This window comes from Miniopterus schreibersii, assembly GCF_964146895.1.
Source record: "Miniopterus schreibersii genome assembly, chromosome: 9".
Lineage (NCBI taxonomy): Eukaryota > Metazoa > Chordata > Mammalia > Chiroptera > Miniopteridae > Miniopterus > Miniopterus schreibersii.
The window spans coordinates 72,179,680-72,202,495 of record NC_138118.1 but is presented as its reverse complement, the minus strand read 5'-3'; the positions used below and the strand labels follow the sequence as shown (position 1 = coordinate 72,202,495).

Sequence of the window (22,816 nt, the reverse complement as noted above, 5' to 3'; positions counted from 1 at the left end):
TACTGTTATAGATTCCCAGCTAAAGAGGTGAATCCACTAGCTTGTGATGGTGCTATAATCAAGGAAAGTTGGAATGCTCCTGGAGTACAAACAGGGAGGACTCCACTCAAGAGAAGATGGTAACTAAGCTGGGACCTGAAGGACAAGCAAGTGGCAACCACACAAAGTGGGGAGGTGCAGAGGCATCCCAGACGGAGAGACAATCATATGGAAAGGTCCAGAGCAAAGAAAGAACATGGCTTCTTCAGAGAATTGCAAGTGCTCTGTTTTACTAAGGCTGGGACATTGGTGTTTTTTTAAAAAACATGGATTTTGAGAGGAGAAATGGGATTAGAGGTGATACTGAAGTTGAGATCAGAAGAATACAATATATCCAATATTTGACATTGGACTCGGTCATGGTGTCATGGGGACGTTTTTGAAGAGTTTTCTCACAAGGGATGCAATATCATAACATTTATATTTTAGGATGGTTTTTCTTGCTGTAGGGTAAAGAATGACATGGTATGAAGACAGATAAGTAAGAGACAACAGTCTGAGTCGGAGAAGGTGGTGGGCGGAGGTAAATCAGGGGTGCCTCACTCCTTGGTGTGAGTCCCAGGGCAGATGGTGGTACCATTTATTGACTGGGTATATGGGACCTGGGACAGATTTATGGGGTGGAAGGAAGTGGTAGGAAAGTGGCTTTGTGTTTGGCAATGTTGAGTTTGAGCTACTAGTGGGACATTTAGGTCCAGGAGATGGATGGAGAGGGGGCTTTAAGACCCTGGAGATGCAGATATAATTGAAGCCTTGTGAGTAAATGAAATTGCCCAGGGTAAATGAACAAAATGAGGAGGTCAAGAGGGCTGAGGCTAGGGCCGAGGATCGATCACTAAGGATCCTCAAAATGGAAAGGCAGAGGAAAAGGAGAGCCAGGGGAGAAGAGAAGTAGCAGCCAGAGAGGAAAGAGAAAAGCCTGAAGCATGTGGTGTCATGGAATCCCAGTGGGTAACAGTGTCAACTCCTGCAGGGACAGGGTACATGAAGACTGCTGTCTGTTGCATTTACCTATGAGGAGGTGTCCATCTCCTGGTTGTCCTCCCGTCGATACAGTCTGCGCCTCATGAACCTAAACAAATGGTACTCCAAACCAAATACCATCCAGATATTGACCTTTCTAGAGTCCATCATTATTTGTGTGTGTGTGATCTGAATGTCATTCTTCTGGTAATATTCCTAAAAACATTGTTATCCGTTATAAGTATCTAATTTCCATTTTTAACTCATACCATGCTTGTATCAGATCTTTTTAATGTGAACCTCCGTCCAAATAGATGTATGTACATGTAGCAGACTTAAATAAGAGACTTAAAAACCTAAATGTAGGACTTTATTCCCATTCATTCTGTTACTTTCAGGCCACTTCTACATATTACTTTTTGAATGATCAGCTATTATCTAAGTTAAAATGAAATTAATAGGCATATCTGTATGTATTCAACAAAAAAGTCTATATAAGAGGTTTTAAAAATATCCCTAGCCTTGAAATAGATGAGTAAACATAAGCATATTTTATCTTCCCAGCATGCTAAACAAACATGTCTTTGATGTGGTGACAGCAATTACTGGGGAAACTACTATTTGTTAAGTAAACTCTTAGGTGGGGAACAGTGGTGTCTAGACAGATATTTATATATCTTTCTTAATTTTCCAATTATTGGTTGACATTAACAGGTAATTGCAACATTATCTGTGTGTCAGATTTGTGGCAATATTAGCTTTTCCATAAGATAATGAACTTGGAAATGGGCAAACAGGCTTCTGAGGAACAAAGAAAATTGTTACTTAGCCCATCAGTATTCATAGGACAAAAGTCTAGCCACCGTCACTGCTTAGTTTGTGTCTTATCTAAAAGTACATTGATTACTTTAAGAAGCATTTTTTTTTCCCCCTGGAGTGTTAAAGTCCTAATAGCTTAACATTTTATAGAGGTTTAAAAGTAAGTATATTTGGTTACAAAACAGGAAAGAATACTGGATTATGTTTCTTCTCACGTTTTAATTTGGGAAATGAGAAGATGGGTTCTGTGTTTTAAAAACATTTCTATTATGGTTTCAAAATATACATGTTTCTAAAACGAACAGATTTACTGAAAATGCTTAGGAAATGAATTGGTGATTCTATTCAAAATTGGTTTGTCAGGACCACCCTTTGGTTAGCTAAGACGGTTGCCACTCTTGGTCTGTCCCCCCATGACCTTCATTCTAATCAGCTCCTCGCTTGGGTGTCAAGGGCCTCTTGCTCCACGAAGCCTGCTCGCCTTCGCAGCTCACCTTTCCCGCAGAGATGCTCCCTGCACTCAGAGTTCGTATTTGACTCTTTCTGTTGCCTCTTGAGTCTTGGCATCGATGCAGTTTTTCAGGCATTCAGGTTTTGAGGCTGAAGGCACTATTAAAGTACCAGAGAGAAAAGAAGGCAGAATGCTAGAAATAAGATCAGCGCTTGTGCCTGTTACATTTCAGGGCTTTTTTGTGAACAGCCCTGCTGCTTATTGAAGCTAGAAAACCAAAACAAGTCAACATGCCTCTGATGGGTAACCAGGAGAGAGGGAACATTTTGAAATACATCTTATCAGTCCCTTAATTATCCTCTCTCTAGATATTTACAAAAGTGAATATATCCTAAGCTACAGATATGTTTTGAATATATAGAGTGGTTTTTTTTTTATGTTGAATAAACTGCATTTGAAATTAAAGTTGAAGCTTCTTAAAAAGCATCCCTGCAACTTTCCTTGTACCTGAGTAGATCATGTCTGTCAAACTGCTGATGGTGACTGAATCTTATCATCGGCTCGGGTTAAAGTGTCATTTAACACCTACGACGCAGCGAAGGCCTCGCTCCTTCACAAATGAATTAAATCAGAGGAGAACAAAACAAAAAGGAAAGATCGGCTGTCCATTGAAATGGTTGTAAGATTAAAAGGCTGAGTCTTGGGAACACTAGGATATGCTATTGAATAGAGGAATGATTGTCTACCCGGGATACAACCTGGAATCGCTTAAGAACCTTTGAAACAACAACAGCAGCAAATACGGATGCCTGGACCTCGCCCCCAGAGGCTCTGATTTAGTTGGGGCCCAAGTATCAGTAAGTTTTTTAAAGCTCCCAGTTGATCTAATGTGCGGCCAGGCTTGAGAACTGCTGAAACAGGTAGATGAAAATCCAAACTGTAGAACAAGATGAGGGAGAGGAACTTTTAGTGTAAAATTAGTAGAGGTTTACAATCCATTATTCAGTTCTGAAATGTGAAAGCTCTGAAAAGCAAAAGTTTTTCGTAACTTACTCGATGAAAAAAAAAAATTTAACCTACTGAACATATTTAGTGGAAAATCCTGAGTCTTTTTCTGGTCTTCATTATCCCATTTGGTATGAATAATCACAGATTCTTTTGCATAAATATTAACGTGTCTGATTTCTGATTACAAGCTGCTGCCCCAGACTTCACCGAGGGTGTGCCGTCAGTAGGGTACCTTTCTGAAATGTATAACATTTTGAATTTTGAAACCCATCCAGCCCCAGGGTGATTTCAGATCGTAGTAGGGAAGGCCAAGGTAGTCAAGTCTTTCTGTCAGATTAAGAATGCCGTTCTCCTAGTTACTTAGGCAGCAGTCCAGCACCCGCATTTAATAAAAACAGTGGCCAGTAGTATCAGACGAGGCTCTTGCCTCTACACGTGTCCATTCTGCAGCCTACTCTGAGAAGAGGGGTCCATTTCGGGCGTGGCGAGAGAAACTCAGGCTAACCAGCAACGCACAAGTAGACAGAGGAGAAAAATCATCATTATCCTGCAAAAGACTCTTCAGCATCAACAGCGACCCTCCGGTGTAGCAGTTTAAAACCACGCATGTATTATCTCGAACAGTTTCTGAATGGCAGGAATTCAGGAGCATCTTATATCTGGATGGTTTTTGCTCACAGTCTCTCAGAAAGTTGTCAAAATGTGGGCCAGGATGTCAGTCCTCTGAAGGCTTGACTGGTGCTGGGGTATGTATGGCATTTATTTTTCAATCCAACAGATTCCTTGTTAAAGAAAATTCTAGTTTCTGCTTCTAGAGTTGCTCAAAGTTTTAGTTTTCAATATAAATCTAACAGTTCTTTACAGAGGAGACCTTGCGTGCTAATACGTTCTGGAGATTCCTGATGGGGGTAGCTCATTACTGGGGAGTGCCTTCTCTTTTGATTTTCATGGCTCTCCCTGGGGCAGCTTTTTCTCTCCCTGAAATCCTTCCTATGTTCTTGTAAGGTGGAAGCCTGTGCACCCACCTCTCATAGGTCAATGAATGAGTGTTGATTGCCCTGGATTATAGCATAAAAAGACAGACAGGCCCCTACCTCAGTGAAGCTTCCACCCAGAGGACGGGTGTTAGTCATACAATTGAAAATGATTAAATGATTGCCAGTAAAAAAAAAAAAAAAAAAAAATTTAAATGAAAAGAAAGTGCTGTGAAGATGCTGTAGGAGCTTAGAATGGGAGCTTAGCTCGTCTGTGCTTTTGCTTGAGCAGTGCTTTGTGCTTTGCGGTTTGCAGGAAGAGTGGCCTACCTTTGGGGTTCTGCCAGGAGACCTCCTGCATCCTGGGACAGTGGCCGCTCTTCTGCACCGCACCCTGCGCAAAGCCCTCTTCCTTCCTCCCAGGCTGCAGGCACGCAGGGGGTTTAGCGTCCTAGAGCAGTCTCATTTCCTGCATGCTTCAAGAAAGAAAAGGCTGAGGTTCCTTCTAAACGGACCCGTGCAGTCCTTTCTCACCGCCATCTCTCCTCTCCTTCCCAGGTCCCCCAGTGCTAGGCTGGCTTCTTGTACACCCCATTCCTCCCTTTCTTCCCCCCCCCCAAATCTTTAAAAAGATGTCTTGTTATTCAGTGGAAGGAATATAATATTTTCCTTTTTTGAGCTATTTGTATTTTGAGCCTTACTTCTAATTAGAGAAAGAAAAGCTGAAGATCTTGTGAAGAGAACTTCAGGCATGGAAAACTGAAAGAGGGGGGCGGGGAGGAGGCTGGTTTGGGTCCTGCGTGAGCAAATGCAGCGGCCCACAAGCATCATTTTCCGCCTCTGCCTTCCTTCTGTCTCTGAGCCATGGTGGGCTCTTCCCGGGGCGGTCATAGAATCCATAAAATCCAAAAAAATTGGGCAGCCGTCAACACGATCCCGGTGAATGGTTATGGTCCATCTCTTGACTCCACCCCCAAATATTTGTGACACTGTGAAGGAGCACAATCCTGAAAAGAGATGGTGATACTATAATAAAACTTATTAACAATTTTAAGTGTATAAAATATGCAATAATTGAGGTTTTGTTGTTTTTTATTTGACTGCCTGCACGGGTATTTGGGAAGGTTTTTCTATAGCCACTCATCACTTCTCTCTCCCCCAGCCTTCTTTTTCCCTGTACGATCTTGAACTGAAAATTTCCTACCATGAGCTTTTTTCAGAGCTCAGACTTCCAAGGTTGGAGAAGAACTGAATGTCTTCTCATTACTGCATACTTTTCCGGAGAGAGCCTTAAGATATCAAAGAATCAGCTAACTCAGGAGTATGCCCTTTTGGATGCCATTAGGACTTGCCAGCAGGGAAGGCCTGGCAGCCGAGCAGTGCCAGGGCGATCATGCCCTGGCCATCGTGAAAGCGGTATCCTAAGTGGAGTACCAGTGTCCAGCGTATTGTGCTACTTTGCCTACAAGTAAATGAATATAAATTAGATTAATTTCAGCAGCAAATCTTCTTTAACCTTGAGCTTCCGTGTTCTCACTTGAAAATGTCATTATCGAGACCCTGCCAAACTCAGCACCACTGCCACCACCTCCAAACACCTGAAGACACACACACCTCCGAGCTTCAAAGGTCGTGTCCCGTAGAGGAGTGAGCTTGCTCAATATGGAGTTTTTCATTGCTACCAAACACAGAGTATCTTCGTTCCTTTTTTTTTTTTAACGTTACCTTTGAAAGTGACTGTGATCAATGTTTTTTGGGCCTCTTTTATGTTCCTCTTTGGGAAGGCTTTTAGGAAATGATTTAAGCACTCGAAGTGTGTGGGGTTGAGAGACTGAGCAAGCAAAGCTCTGGACGAGTAAATGGGGAGGGGGTTATGGCACTTAGGATTTTTAAGTTGGTCTTGTCTGTTCCCGTTTCACCGACCTTATGAGTCAGTAGAACTGGCTTTTTATGTGGCATATTTTCCTAACTGTTTGCTGGAAACCTGTCAGACTTCAAGTGAACATTTATTGTGTTTGAGCAGAGGTCCAATTAAACTAAGGTCACCTATCTTAATTGTTCTAGAACTTCTGTATAAACTAGAATCTTTGAGGGATAAATAGGGCTAATATATTTGCCAATGTGTCTGGCTGTTTTAATAATTTGTTATTTGCATTGTTTCTGAGTGTTTTATAATTATATTTTTGAGGTTCTTCTCATCAGTATGGCAAAAATACCAGTGTTTTACAAAATATACATTCTGGCAACTGTCTAATTTTTTTAAAGTAAGTCAGTATGATTCTTTTAGAATTTTGGCCCAAAATTTCTATGCAGAGGTTTTTCCACATTATTAAAATCAAACAGAAACCCCCAAAGTGCAGCAAATTTAAGCTTTGATTGCAATAGCTCTTAATTTGGGTTGCATATGTAAGAACAAAGTACTGCTTTTGATAGCTACGTTTTTCTTACTCTAATTGATTTTTTCCCTAATATTTTATTAGGTGCAGAGAGAGCTAGCAGCTGTTATTGCTTTGAAAGCCAAGAAGTCTGGTGAGTACAGTCTTTCATGGGGTCTAAGGAAGGTTTTAATTCTTAGGGAATATTTCATATGTCATGTGCTAGTGAGCAGCTGAGCGTATCTCAGGAACTTTTGGTGTAGAATGCAGAAAAGTACCATTGTTTGTTTTTAAAATCACTTATTCTACCATCAAAATAGCATAGGATGTTACGTATGGTTCTTTAAATTTTCACTGCCTTGCTTTATTTTACATTTCAAAGAAAAATGAAATTCGAAATTAAAATGTTTCTAGTTCTTTGCAACCATGAAAACGCCTATGTGTACAACAGCAGAAAGCAGACACGTTGCATTGCCTATTATAATGACAGAGGAAAACAAATGACATCAAGGTTCTCTTTTTTTAAAAGATATATTTCTTATCTCCAAGTAGTTTCTTCTAAAAATAATTTAATTGTGTAGTGACATTTAAAAGCCAGCCTTTTACGTAGGACTGATTGCATGGGTCTGATTCCTAGTACCTGTAGGAAGCAGTCTGTGGAAGTGATATGTGGGAAAGAGCTTTCAAATACATTTGGAAGGAGAGGCTGAAATCCAATACGAAATGGAGACTCACTGAAGTAGAAAAACACTTGCTTAGGGAGGAATGTCAGAAGGAGGCATCCTTTGCTGTTCAGAGGGAGGAGGTCAGTGCTGAATGGAATGACAAACACAAGGGAGATGCTTCTTGGATAATATCAAACTGGAATAAGACTTTTCAGGTGCAAAGACTGAGACAAAAATACAAGAGATGACAGAATTTGAGGAAATAAATGGAAATGTCTTAGGGACATAAGCCACACATTTTTTACATTTTTCTTTTTTCCAGTTAGGACCTCCAAGTATTTGCTTTTCTCTCAGGTGCTTATTGAATCACACACACCTTAGTACGAATTAGCTGATCACATTTATACCAACCTTTGTTGAGTTGGCTGCTGCAGAGGACACAGAGACTGGATGCTATAAAGGTGGAGGGAAGATGTAAGACCAGCAATCTTGACCTAAGGTTATTGCACAGAGAGGGCAGTGTGTGTGCATAGCTCCCAGGTGAACAGCATCGGACTGTGGGCATTTGCATGGATGGAGGCCAACATGGAGGAGACATGAACGTAAAGGTTGTCAGGGAGGGCTTAGAAATAAGTCGTGCTAGAGCTGATCTTGGTTCCTGTAATGCTAAGGAGACAAACTTACAGTCTGTTCAAGTTGGGATGGCCGTGCCTTGGAGGATTTTTTTTCTTTAATTTCAGAAAATGTTGGGAAGGTAATCAAAAACTCATAGCATGTCAATGCTGGAGGACAACAGAGCAAGTAAATACAGGGAGGGAGGCTGGAGAAGGGGGTTGCTATTTGCACAGCGTAGTGTGGGAAGGCCCCTGATGGGACTTCTGAGCAAAGACCTGAAGTCAGTGAGGGGTGAGCCCTGTGGATCCGGACAAGAGTGTTGGGCAGAGGAGTGTGAGATGTGTTTGAGGAGCAGCAAGGATGTGAGAGTGGCTGGGGCCAGGTGACCAAGGTGAAGAGGTAGGTTTTGATTGTCAGGCTAAGAGTTTGAACTTTCTAGAGGCGAAAGGAAATGAAGAAGCCTAAGGTCCATACATGTTAGATTGTGCAAAGCGGAAGATTGGTGTGAAGGCAACTTTATTATGCCTCGACATGGCTATATGAAGTTAGTATGCCTGTTTTTACTTGTTTGATCTATGGAGCTTGGAATGCAAACACCGCTTTGGCAACATCTCAGGGACAGAGTGAAATGGTCTCTCACACATACACTAACAATGGGGACATATTCCTACTTTATTAGGACAGCAATTTTTCAGTATTCTAGTATCCTTAACTCTATCATCCAGTAACTCCATAACTGGAGTTCCTATTGGGCATAATCAGAGATGCATATAAAGATTCAGGTAGAAGGAATCTATTGCACTGTTGTTTTTTAACATAAGAAATTGGAAACAATCCTTAAGTCCCCATAGTAGAGAAATGGTAAAATTGGGAGATCAGCATAATGGAATGATGAAAAGCTTTTAAGGTTGTATTTTGAAGTATTAATGTAGTAAAATGTCCTGTGGAAAAAAATCTATACAATAAGCATGTATTACTTCTCTTTTTCATAATAAAAATAGATTTAATTATTTCTTTTCTTGTAATTATAGTATAGCATGCTCATTGAAAAACTTTTGGTAATGCATGAATGTATGAAGAAATTGAAAAATCATCCGTCATTTCACCAAGAAAGATAACCACTATTACTCTTGTTAAAAATATTTTTTATTTTATTTTTTATTGAATTTATTGGGATAGTATTGGTTAATAAAATTATATAGGTTTCAGGTGTAGAATTCTATAATACATCATCTGTATATTGTATTATGTGTTCAACCCCAAGTCTAGTCTCCTTCCATCACCATTTATCCCCCCATGCCCTCTTCTACCTCCCCCAAACCTTTTCCTCTGGTAATCACCATACTGTTAGTCTGTGTCTATGAGTTTTTTCCCACTGTTACTCTTTTCTTGTATATATTTCCTGACATTTCTTTATGAATATGTAGGTACTGTATTATTATATATTAATATACAGATACCCAAGTTGTGGGTTCGATCCCTCGTCAGGGCACGTACAGAAGGCAACCAATCACGCTTCTCTCTCACATCGATGTTTCTCTCTCTAAGCATGTCCTCAGGTAAGGATTAGAGAGTTCCAGCTGTAGAGTGGTACTTTCTTTGTAGGCTTGTTATTGTTTTTTAAAACTATTTTTAGGGGTGTGCTTTTTTTAAAGGAGGTGGTAAACACCTAATAAAAAGTCTTAAAATGATAGTTGGTACATCTGTGGCTTGACAAAAGGAATTGATTACCCTAATATCTTATGTCTTGCAGTAAAACTGCTCATTAGGGCTCAGGTGGTCAGGCCAGATTTATGTCTCACTGCAGAGGGTTATTAAAACAAGAATTAGTATAAAGAAAAAGTATTTTGCTTCAGCTCACCATACAAACAGAAACGAAAGAAACAGCCAATCAATAAATTATATAAATGATTCAAGACTCCAGCTTAGTAAAAAATCCATTTTGTTGTAATCTTCTCAGAGGCCATTAGGATGTGCCTTTAAACAGTTTTCTGCTCTAACTGCTAACCTTAGTGGATGTGAATCGCATTTTAAGGCTTCACAGGGTTTTAAAAAATTAGCTGAGATACCCTTGCATGTCTTCCTTGTCATTGGATTGCTTCTTCTACTACTAATGTTGGCTAATTTGAGTCTTGGGAGGTATGTTTCTTCCCTTTTCCAGGAAATTCACAAACAAAGCACTTTTAGTTCTGTTATTTTAGATCACATGAACCCTGTGCCATGGTGGGCTTCTATTTCTGGAAAGACGGAAACCTCATATTGGTAAATCTCTGGCAGTTTTTATATTTCACTCTCTCTGCTTAGCCCATGGCTAGTTAAGTGTTTTAAAACTACATACCTAGGATATTTTATTTTTTAACATTTTATTTTTATTTTTTAATGTTTTTATTGATTTTAGAGAGAGAGGAAGGGAGAGGGAGAGAGAGAGAGAAACATCTATGAGAGAGGAACATCAACATTGCTCGGCTTCCTCCTGTACGCCCCCTGCTGGGTATCGAGCTCACAACCCGGGCATGCACCCTCACCAGGAATTGAACCAGAGACCTCCCGGTACACGGATTGACATTCAACCACTAAGCCATACTGGCTGGACCATACCTAGGATATTAATGTTTAGAAAAGAAAGAAGGATTTTAGGCTCTGTTTATGCCATTAAATGTCTCTGTGATCTTAGCAAAGTGATTCCAGTTTGTATCTTGGAGGTGGGGGCAGGTGAGGATTGGTGTAGAATCTGGTACCTTAGAGATTCCTTCTAGCTCAAACATTTCATTGTAACAATGAATATTTTCATTCATTGCCTTCATTATCCTTCATGGAGTTACAACCCTGGGAATATTTTATTCAGGACTCTTAGGTGCAAATGATAGAAAAACTGGAAACCAGAAAGGGGGTTGATTGGCTCAGAGAATCTATGGAGTTAAAGAATCTCAGCAGAAATAGAGCAGCTCTTTCCTGGTAGGCCCAGCAGCAGTCTTGGTGGGGACCTCGTTGGATGTATGAAATGCCCACCTCCAGACCAGCAGGAGCATTGCGGGGAGGGGAAAAGATCAGGTCAGCCCCACGCAAGGCACATGGAGGAGGCCAGAGCAGGCAGGCGTGGCTCCTCAGAGAAAACCAGCAGAAAGGGAAGGGCTGCTGGTCACCAGAGCCCCATGTGTTCTCCACAAGCCAAATTGTTTGTATTGACCCAGTCTCAGAATTCAGAGAGGAAGTGTGTGCTTGAGAGCGCTCCGGCTAGACAGTCCGCCGACAGAACGCAAACCCAGGCTTTCCCAGGCTCCGTCTCCAGCTTTTCCGACTACTCTTCATTGGGTCCCCTCCCTGGTTAGTAATTTTCCGGATTATGAGAGTGAGGATGTGATGGGTGAAAAGACATTCCCATTTTCCACTTTTGTTCCTGGAAGTGGAGAAGAGTAGAGTGGCAACTCAAAAACGTTTCGTGTAATGGATGGCAGCATTTCTTTTTTTCTCTTTCCAAGACAAATCGCCAGGGATTGAGGTTAAAGTGTTTTTTGTGTACTAAGATATTTTATTATTTCTTTGACATATTAAATATATATAACATAAAATAGTAAAAAATGGTTTACCTGTTGCATTTAGCTTTGGCTTTTTATAAATGTTATTTTTAATAGGCTAAGTGTTATTTTTAATAGGCTAGAAAAGATCAGAGGGCAGTCAGTGTTTTACATTGGAGTTAAATTGTTTCCTAGCCTCGGACATTCTCTTGTTTGGTCATCTTTGCTTGAATCCTATATTCAAGAACATTTGAACATTTGTGTGATTTCAACAACCTGGTTACTGCTATTTGCCATATATTGAACTCTGTGTATGTGACACATTCAAGGAGGCAACCCCTGGGTCTGGTAGTCATGGTGGACCCCCCAGGCAAGTTGAGGGTCTTTTTTTATTTTTTAAATATGTTTTTTATTGATCTCAGAGAGAGGAAGGGAGAGGGGAAGGAGATAGAAACATCAATAATGAGAGAGTCATTGATCGGCTGCCTCCTGCACGCCCCCTACTGGGGATGGAGCCCGCAACCCGGGCATGTGCCCTGACTGGGAATCGAACCCCAATCTCCTGGGTCCTAGGTCGACGCTCAGCCACTGAGCCATGTGCAGCCGGGCCATTTGCATCCTGTGTAAACACATCACTCATAAGGAGAGGACTGCATACTACAGTGGGATTTTAGAGTAGATGTTCATAATAAAAGTAAGGGCCAGCAGAGATAGACTCACGTGCTAGTACGATTATTGCTGTCTCAAACTCCTTCTACCTTTTGGTTTCTATGATAACTTTTGATTGAAAAAATTTAAATGCTTTTAAAAGCTATAGGGATTATCTCTTGAATGTTTTTTTTCATCTGATCTCTGAGTGTTCATATAATGAATATTTGAGCTAAAAAATACTAGTTTAAAATGGCAGGTGTCTGTTGGCTCTATTTTGAGTAATTAAGATCCTGTGCCTGATTTTTAGTGAGACTTTCAACCACTTAACTTTTTCTGAGTCTTGCACAGTGTGCCCTCAAAGAATGTACCTTGTCCTCTCTGATATTTCCACACAGTTTGGTTTTTGTCGGTTTCTTCTCCTTGGCCGCCTCCTGGATGCTGAGCTGGCCAGCGGCCACCACTCCCATTGTGGTCAGCACAGACCTACACCGACTGTGTTGTGACCCCACTGAACGTGGTACTTAGCATTTGTTAACCACGAGGAAAGAAGTAGCCTGTGTTTCTGCTAAAATAATCAACCGCATTCTGGTCTTCCCTGATGGATTGATGGCCTAGGATGTTTTCTCTAGAAGAGAGGGCTTTGTCTGACACCATGCCGATTGCTGAAGTCTGTAAAATCTCTTTCCTTCTCCGGTGCTATAATAACCCCTTGTTCTAACATCTCCCGAGACTGTTCTGTCCCTGCTTGCTAACAGATTTTGTACGTTCGCATCGCATCCAGTGCCTGTCCTTACCAAACAGCGATCCATTCAGTGGTTGACGGGTTGTATCTCCCTCTTTTCATTTTAATGGCATAAAACCATAATAAGAGTCTTGAAACCATAATTCCCAGGGCAGTATAAAGTTAGAGGGTAGCTGAAAATGTAAAATTCTTACAACCGAGAAAATAATAGCATCCCGTAAAGCCCAGGAACAATTGAAAACTCACGCAGCAGATGCTCTGTAAATTTTTCCCAACTCTCCCACTGGGATACAAAGAAAATTGCCTTTTAAAAAAAAGATCCCGTGACACTGTCTTTTGTAATTAGAGCTATTAAGCCGAGATGATAAATAACCATTCAGTGACACATTATCGAAGAAGGTAGCCCCTTGCCCTGATTTCTCCTGAACAGCTCTAAGTGGCCCTTTGTTCCTGTTTTAGAGAATCAGATACTGGGATGGAGAACAAGCACCGGCGGTCCCTGAACCCTGGAAAGCGAGGGCTCACAGCCAGGGTCTGTGTGGTCCTGTGCGGTCCAGGACAATGATTTTACATCATTCGGATTCCTACCTATTACTGCCTCTGTGTCATAAACGTTACCGAGTCTAGAGAACCAGTTTCCTGAGGTTCGGAGCGGAGGGGTGGGTGTAAGGCTGGAGAAAGGCGTGAATGGGTGGATGGCATTTTCTCTTTGCTGAAAAATCAGCTTCTAGCCTCGCAGCTCCTGGGAACATATTTTCTGTGAGGAAACTAAATGAGTCTAATGAGTGTACCTTGTGCATAAATTCCATATCAGTTCTACACCCAAGGTCAGATGAAAGTTAATGACCATTTGCACACCAGAGATCTGAAACCCACATTCTACTTCTTTCTCATAATGACAGCAAAGGAGAGCAATTTATATTTAAATTGATTTAAATTTCAAAGCATAAACAGGGAGATCTCCCCGGTACCCCTCTTTCCGCAGTGAAAATTTCTGGCGGGGCTCAACTTCCCTAACAAATCAAGTCCCAGCCCACCCCAGCTCCCCAGTGTGGACAGTGTTTCGTTTTCTGTGGAACCACCCTGTTCCCACCCTGCTGGGTAAGTGGCACCAGACCAAAAGCCAACAATGTCATCGGGGCCATTTCTTTAATGATTTAGGTTTTGCATTTGCTGAGCTAATTAGCTGATTGAGGCGACTGATGGGTGCCTTTAATACACTGGGGACTGGCCAGCTTCCCCTCTAAGGCTGCCAGCTCAGAGGTTCCTGGGGTTCGGGGAGTGAGAGCTGCTTCCCGGATAAACATGATAAATGCCGCCCAGCATTCGGACTCCAGCCCAGGAGGCTGATGTGCTATTTACCAAGTGCCCCAAAAGGACCAGCATCCACTTAAAACCCTGCATCTGATTAATTCTGTGTGTTTGAATGAAAGTTTGCCTTTGAGAGGTGGGTGAGGGCAGGAGGATTGATCTAAGATCTACTTTCAAAATTTATAATTCTGCGATTGCTTCTGTGCACATCCCTAAGGTACCGAATAAAAGTAATCTGTAGATGTTTTAAAATATTAAATAAACTACTTAAGGAAATAATAAAAGAAGAAGATGATTAGGTAATTAAAAAGAAAGCTAGATTCACGGCTAAAGTCATCTCTCTTATGAACTACAATATTCCTTGAGAAGAAGAATCCTGGCCATGTGCTGTTTTTATGAAGTTACGAAATTCTGCCGTCTGGTAAACACCATCTCCTACCCGAATCCGGCGTCCTAGGCATGCAGTCAGGAAATCGGACTCCCACGCTGGCCTGTGTTCACTCTGGCGAGTCGCTGGCTTCCCTCACCCTGTTCCCATTTGTTATAAAAGGGAGAGGTCAGGCTTGGTTGATGACCAGGGAGCCACGCTAGGCCTGCAGGTCAGGTCCTCAAGACCAAGTACCAGGCAGCTTTGTTTTTCTTCATCATACAGTGCTGTCCATTCAGTAAGAATTTAGGAATAATAACTGTTGCTCATTTAATTTGTTTTCTGAACTTCTTTCATTTCATTGACATTTTTCCTAAGTGAAAGTCTATCAAAGGTCCTCTTTTCCTCACACATATCTTCCCAACACACACACACACAGGAACATTTTCTGCTGTCATTTGTATTGAGAAGTAAGAGCTATCAAGGGAAATCTTTGTCTTGGCCATATGACCCAGCTATTGTCCATCATTCGTCACATTAAAAGTCTAATTGTATAAACAGCTATGAGAATGGAGCTGTTCTCAGTAAAACTGAAAATGACAACTTGTGTGAATATAAGTAAATAATACTCCCTGGTATATAATGCAAAGTGTGCAATTTGATTCAACTGAATTCTGCCAGAGTACGTGATGCTGTTTCGATAAAAGTGAAATTTACTTTATATACTATTCTTTTTTTTTTTTTTTTTAAATATATCTTTATTGATTTCAGAGAGAGGAAAGGAGAGGGAGAGAGAAAGACAGAAACATCAATGATGAGAAAGTCATTGATCAAGCCCGCAACCCGGGCATGTGCCCTGACCAGGAATCGAACCCCGATCACCTGGATCCTAGGTCGACGCTCAACCGCTGAGCCACGCCCGGCCGGGCCATATACTATTCTTTCCATTGATGTGACACGTGAAGACTTAACATTTGATAATTTCTAAATCAGACATTTTCCTTCAAGGTGGCTAAACAAACCATGGGTCTAGCTATTTGCATTTTTCAGACACGCTATAAAAATACTTCATTTTAATACTGCACACAATGATTGTGATCTGTTTTGGGAATGAGATTGGTGATAGAAATTTTGACCCTGTAGTCAGCGAAGGCTCACATTGTACAACTTCTGCTTGAACAGTATCTTTTGACATACATGTTTTTGTTTGGAGATTAGGAAACAGGGATAGATACATACTTGTAAAAATAATCCTGGGTTTCTTTCTGTAAAGCTACGTCAAAATTCCTCCTTGACTTAAATAAAATTTTGTTTTCCTAAAGCAGTGGTCTTCATACTGAATTTGCGTAGTGGTTTCCTGCAGTATTTGTTAACAGTGCTAATCCCTGCCCTGCCACTCCTCCCCATTAAGTGTGGATGGAGGCCCTGGCATCTGAATTTTTCACCACCTTCACCCCTAGGTGATTTAGTTTCCTCACTTTGACAGAGAGGTTCCAAAGCCTGTGTGATCTGCAATCTCAGGGAGCCAGCTGGTGTTTCCTGAAGGGTGTTGGTCTAATGAACCAAGCATGGTAGAGGGAATCGAAAGTGAGTATACTTTTGCTACTCACTCATTTATTGGACAACTGCCTAACTTTTCAGTGTTTCTCTACCTGAGGGGAGATTTTCTCATGGGAATGATAACAGAATTATTACAAAGTTCTCATGGCATTGGCAGTAAAAGCTTTATAAATGAAGAGAATTGTTACCAAGTTTTATTTGGTGGACAGACTCAGGAATAAGTAAACATTCTCACTGAAGTTTCTATACTAAACTTAGCAGGAAGACATCTGGGGGGGAATGATTTGCAGTGGTTTAAAGGGAAACGACTTTAACCCTGGCTCCACATAAACGCACCTGAACCGAAGCCATTTCCTTGTAAATTGTGGGCGGATCCCAAGTCAATAGAACTAAAGGCTAACTTCTATCTACTGAAATGCAAACATTTAACAAAAATGAAGCATTCACTGTAAGACCTATTAAGATCAATTGAGGAAGTTTCCACCTTATCCTGTTATTGTTTTCTGGTAGAAAAAATGACTGATACATTTGAGATTGGGGTTATCTCTGTATCCTGAGGAACAGATGGTAGTTTTTAGAAATGTTGCCAGTTTCCCTCCACTCTAACTGCAATAGGGAGCAAAGTGTGCAGATGCAATTGCCAACTTAGTTTTATATGTTCTTATTTTCTTCCTTTCAATTTTTAGTTTTGTTTTCCTTGTTTAAAAGACCCATTCCTACATCTTATTTCCGAAAGTGGAGCTAAGTGCAGGACCTTCTCCTCTGTCTAAAGGGAGCCTTATACAGCAAACACAGATTTATCACAATTGGTAAGAAAGCAAACCACCATCCTTCAGATAGGGGGCAGTAAGGGAGACTGGAGATGGTCGATAAGCCCTGGCCAGGACACCTCTTGCTGACAGTGGAGGTGGGGGTGGGCATTGTCCCAGCAGCCTGTGGTCCCAGGAAGTGACTACCTTGTCTGGTCAACAGGGAAGGGGCAGGTTCCATCAGCAGGCCTCACGGCGTTGGAGCAGCACACCTAAGCTGTGGGCTCTACCACTGGCCACTTCAGTCCTCTCAGCATCATCACTGAAATTAATGAAGGGCATAGAATTCAGGCTTAGCATTTGTACCTAAATCCAAGTCATTGAAGTTCTTTCTTTTGCTGGTAACATTAGGCCTGCATGAGTCGACTAATTTCAGGGTTAGTCTTGTAACCAACTGGACAGTCTCATCAAAAGATCACATTAATTTGAGTCGTCCAGTCCCCTCCAAGGGAGTTTCCCTGGGGCCTGCCCTAATGCAGTTTTTATTACTTTGATATTTTAAGAAGAAAGCCAGACAGATAAAATAACCTCTATTTTGTCTATTTTATGTGAAATTCAAAATATATATACTTTTACTTATGTGAGAGGAAATAGTGGCTCAGAGCCTTTGGCATGGATAGGAAAAATAGTTTGGGCTAATAGCCAATGCTGTAACATAACTTTTTCCCCCTCAAAATATATTTGCCTTAGTTTGTTATCTGGTAATCTTTATAAGATCGTTTTATCTTATGAGCCATTAAAGCACTTATTCTGATACTTAAAAATGGTAATGTAGCAGGTTCTCAAAATTATTCACAGCACTGAAACGTAGATGGGAAATGCTGCGTTCATTTTCGACAACTGTGCCATGGTCCTCACGAGCTGCTAGCACTGCCAGTGAGCTGCACTTTAGGTGTTTCTGATTTGAACAGTTTTTGTGAGAAATGGTCTGCTCAGAACATTGCTCCTGCCTGGGCCCAGTTTAAACCCTCCCTTTTGCATCGCTCGGTGCCTGGCATGTGAAGGTTGCTGGAGCCCCACAGTGTCCCTAGGCTCCTCTGGTCTCTGCAGAGGTGCCCGTGCTAGGCCCTGCTGCCCCCTGAGGATCTGCAGTGGCAGCGAGGGGCCCACTCGGCTGGGTCAGGGCCTCTGGGCCTTCCTGGCTGTCCCGCTCATATTGCCTCTTGTCGGTGTTGTACACCCCTCTCACACGCTTCATCCAGTCTCTCCTTTATGAAGGCTGGCTCCTTTACTGGCCTTTGTCCCCAAGGCAAGTAAAAACTTTTGAGTCCTTGCAAACTTTTTATCCTGGGAAAGAAGAGCAACTTGGGAAAAATAAGCTATACACCTGGCCTCCCTTAGCCCTGCTGTGCTCACTGCTGATCTACTGTGAGTGTGCTGGGCCCTACGTGGGGCTGGGGGCAGACTTCCAGGCAATCTCCTCTGTATGCCAAGGCCCAGTCTGGGTGTCAACCTCCACTCGCATCCCCATGTCATCACCTTCTCAGAGCTGAAGCCCAGCCAGGGAAGATGGGACCCACAGCTCTGACATTCTGTCTCTGCGGCCTCTTTACCCATCTCTTCCCTGCAGTCTACTTGGAGCAGCTTGGGGACAGCCTCGAGCTGTCCTGACTGCCTCCTTGAGGGCAACAAACTTGGCTTAGCTCTTCCAACAGAGAAAGACCAGAGAGCAGAGCCTCCCAGAGCTGGCTCCTGATGTGCAGAGGAAAGTAACATTTCTTTACAGACTTTGCCCTTTCAAGCCTGTCTTGCTACAAAATTCCACCTTGGATGTCAGAATACAAATAGTAATGACTTTGTTTTTATGTTCCTCATCTTCCATTCTACCCCAGTAGGAGGTGGGTCTGAATAGAAAGAAGCTCCCATCCACAGATGAACACGCAGAAGTAAAAGCACATCACCATGCCTTAGAGCATGAAGTAGCTACCCTTGACTGAGCGCCTCACAGCCGTCCCTCTTCCACACGCCCATCCTGCGGGCGGTGATTATTAGCATCCCCTTGACAAGTAATAAAGTTGAAGTCTGGTGACTTGACATAACTGGAAAAGTTCATACACTAGAGATACTGTAGGAAGGATGCCGAATGTGTAACAAAAGGAATTTCCTTTAAATCCTAACAGATTAGAATTAGATGAGGGTTAAGGGAAATTTTCAAACCTTTCTTTGCCTCCTCTTGGGCTGCCCACCCTCCACTGATCAATCGATTGATTAAACCAATGCTTTGCCTGTGTTTGCAAACACAAGGTCTCTCAGGGAGTTCTTGGTGGTTCCTCTGCCATGAATTCCACTGTCACGTCAAGGGGACAATTTAGCAATGGAATTGCTAAACATTCAGGACCCCAAAAATCTGAAGAGAATCGTATGAGTGGCAGGAAGTTGTAATGTTATTTTTTAAATGTAGATTCTTGTCTACCATGAAACCTTACGTAACAAGGGAGTCAGTGTAGACCTGACCTGTTGTGTTTTCTGGTTTACAGTCCCAGAGGCACATTTGTGTAGCTGTGAAAAACAAACCCACAGGCTCAGGTTCAGTTCTTCCAGAACCACTTGCTATGATTCAGCAGCTTCTACAGGATCATTTTCTTATTCTACGAAATGGAGCTGATGGCATATAGCTTAGGGGCTTGTTCTGGGGGAAGGTAGGGGAGTTAAATGAGACGGCATAGCCCAGCCAGTGTTGCTCAGTGATTGAGTGTCAACCCATGAACCTAGAGGTCACGGTTCGATTCCCTGTCAGGGCACGTGCCTGGTTGTGCGCTGAATACCCAGCAGGGGGCGTGCTGGAGGCAGTCGATCATGTTGATGTGTCTTACCGATGTTTCGCTCTCTCCCTCTCCCTTCCTCTCACTCTAAAATCAGTAAAAACATATTTTTTAAAAAATGAGGTGGCCTTATAGCTTCATGTTGGCACATAGGCTCAGAAACCACTTTTCTTTACCTCCGAAGTTAAAATTATTTTAATTTTTATTCCTGAGAGAAAGCATATAGAATAGTAGAGGGCACTAGGATATTTTTAAATGCATGTCTTGCAGTGTCTGAGCATCATTGCTGCTCTGTCTTTTACTGTGTTTATCATAGCAGATTGACCTGAACCTGTCCTGTTACCAGGACACATCCTTGAAATGTGCTTAAAACCTAAAGCTTTTCTGTTTCTCAATAAAAAATGTTGAAGAAAAATTATAGCTAAGTTTCACTTGATTTTTTTATTGAGGTTTTATTTTAGTTGGATCATGGACAAGCCATCTTTGCATGAAAGGAAACTTGTTTTTTTCTGGTACGTTTCCTTATAAGAAGGGCAAACAGATGGGTTATTGGGATCAAGTATGGATTAGCTCTTTATTACTCTGGCCTACAGAGCAAATATTTATGATCTAGTTGAAGGATTTGATACAGGATACACTGTGCTCTGGTGGTGTTGTCATTTTTCTCTGTCGAATAACTTTCCCATGAACTGGACGTGTATTAAATGTTACTCAAAAGAAAACACTGTAAAAACCCATTAAGAAGTGGAAGGAAAGGAGGTTTGGAGGTTCTCTGCTGTGAGACAAAGACAGAACTGAAATGGAATCCTGTCTGCCTTAGGGAGGCATAAATCACACAGTCAGCCATCGGCAGGGAGGCGCCCCCGAGCCTGCTCTGAGTGGCTTGAGCTGCCTCCAGCCTGAGGTGTGTCTGAGGATAGAGCCTGAGCCCCAGTGACCTGGCCTTCCAGGCCTGCTGAGGCTTCAGCCAGGAAATTGAAGTGAGTCCTTAGACCATTTGCAGTAAACCTCCTGTTTTCTGTCTTTTCCGTCTCACTCCTGTGCAGTTCATTTCAGGCAATTTAAATTTTCATAGCATATTGGAGCGGAAAAGAGTAAGACCTGGGTATTTAACTATCTCCTCCACCAACTCCCTCTTCCTGTGTCATTCTGGGCAAGCTATTTCACATCCCTGAGCCTCAGTTTTCTCATCTGTAAAGTGAGCATAATCATAATAGCTCTAGGAATCTGATTAAGGAGAAGGCCAACCATACACCTGTCCTAAAACATCACTTGGGGTAAGTGTCCACTTTGGGAGAACAGATGTATGATCTCACTTACGTCAATTTCTATATGAAATGAATCAAATAACTGTTAGGTGTGTCTGGGGATAGAGCCTGAGCCCCCATGGCCCCGCCTTCCAGGCCTGGCTGAGGCTTCAGCCCCAATGTGGGCCAGTGATTATTAATAAAGTGGGGGTCACCTGGGTCAAGGTGCGCATCCCCAGGCTAAGCCCTCTGCATCAGGAACACTGGAATGGGGCCCTGGAGCCTGAGCTGGTGTTGAGCTTCTTGTGTGCCTCTCATGGTCCCCAAGCAGGGAGAGGCGGGAGTCTAAAGGGTGGGGGGTGCCACCATCAGCCTGGCCTCTGGAAGCGGAACTCGGGCAGCTGTGTGGAGAACGAATAGGCCGAGAGGAGGCTGGCTCTGCGCCTGTGGCCATGGCCTAGGTGAAAGGTGGAGAGGTCCAGAGCTATGACGGTGGCAGGGAAGAAGAGGAGGGAACCGTCCCAGAGCTAGAAGTGACAGGATTTAGGGAAAGGTTTATGTGAGCACGGAGGGAAAGGAAGAAACGTGAAGATGCCTGGTGGTGATCTAAATTAAAACGCAGGCCCTGGACGAGGGAGAGGCCTGTGGAATATGGCGAAGGCGCTGCGCGCGCGACCTCAGGCCTTTGCATCCTCTCACCCCGGTCAACAGGTGACTTTCTCGAGGACAGGCTGTGCCTCTGCCCTTGTCACAGCAGCTCTCGCACAGCAGATACGGGACAGTCTGCGGAAGGAACCTACTCAGCGTGTAACTGGAACTGTGGGCCCAGAGCCCGGGAAGAGGGCAGAGATGAAGACGCAGATTTGGGAGCAGCCCGCAGAGCGCTGCGGGCTGAAACCGGAGCAGCAGATAGGATCGCCCAGGAGGGGGGCCTGCGGGAAGCTTGCGTTCTCCGAGGGCGGAGGGTCATAGGATGGAGACGAGAGTTTAAAACAACAGTCTCGAGTTCAGCTGGCGGGCTGAAGCGGACTGGGGCTGAGCTGAGAGCCGGGCAGAGACAAAGGGCCGCTGGTCAGCATTCAGAGACGGTCCACAGGCACCGCAGGGCCGGGTTCTAGCACATACGGCACGTCAAGGCGGTGAAAGCCGACCACTATTTTCAAATTTTAACACTGAAAAAAGAGTAATAAGGTGAAGGTTGCAACTGCTGTTTTTTCCTTTTATTTTTAATTTTTTTGCTTTAACCCCCACCTGAAGATATTTTCTCCATTGATTTTTAGAGAGAGCAGGAGGGAGGAAGGGAAGGGGGGGGGAGACAGAAACATCCATGTGAGAGAGACACATCAATTGGTCGCCTCCCGCATGTGGCGCCCTGACTGTTGCCAGGGACTGAACCTGCAACCACCCAGGTATGTGCCCTTGACCAGGAATCGAACCCGCAACCCTTCGGTGCGTGGGCCGACGCTCTAAGCATCCAGGGCTCCCTTACTTTCCAAAGAACAGGAGAGGTTTGAACATCATGAAGCATTTGTGACTATTCGTGGTGACCAGCATTGGGCATACGCTCTCAGCAGTTCCTGCCGCAGGCTTGTTTCCCTGCCACCCGCAGGACATGTAGTGCCTGCTGGACGTCGATGGTGTGTGGTTCAGGGGCCTCCTAAAGCAAATATTATGGCCCTTCTCCAGGAATGGTACAAAAAAATAGCTGGTTATTTAGATAATGAGGAACTGGGTCCCGCCTCCTGTGGCCCGGAAACACCTTTGTGTTTTCCTAACACTTTTGTGTCTACAACCCACAGAACACACAAAAGAGTCCGACCTGGTGCACAGCTCATCCACATTTATGAAGAATACTAGTGGCAGTGCATTTTCATTTTTAAAATCCTTTTCTATTCTTTCTATTGTATTCTGTTCTATTTCATGAAAGAAATGAAAAGAGACAT

The 22,816-nt window shown here is 42.9% G+C and overlaps 1 protein-coding gene across 1 annotated transcript in view; it reads left to right on the top strand.

Annotated features, from left to right (window-relative positions):
• RAPGEF5 (Rap guanine nucleotide exchange factor 5) overlaps positions 1-22,816 on the top strand; it is a 192,152-nt gene that overhangs the window by 67,944 nt on the left and 101,392 nt on the right. Inside the window, exon 7 of the mRNA XM_081147885.1 lies at positions 6,735-6,783. Within this exon, the coding sequence (XP_081004011.1) occupies positions 6,735-6,783 (49 nt within the window). The remainder of the gene's footprint in view (positions 1-6,734; positions 6,784-22,816) is intronic.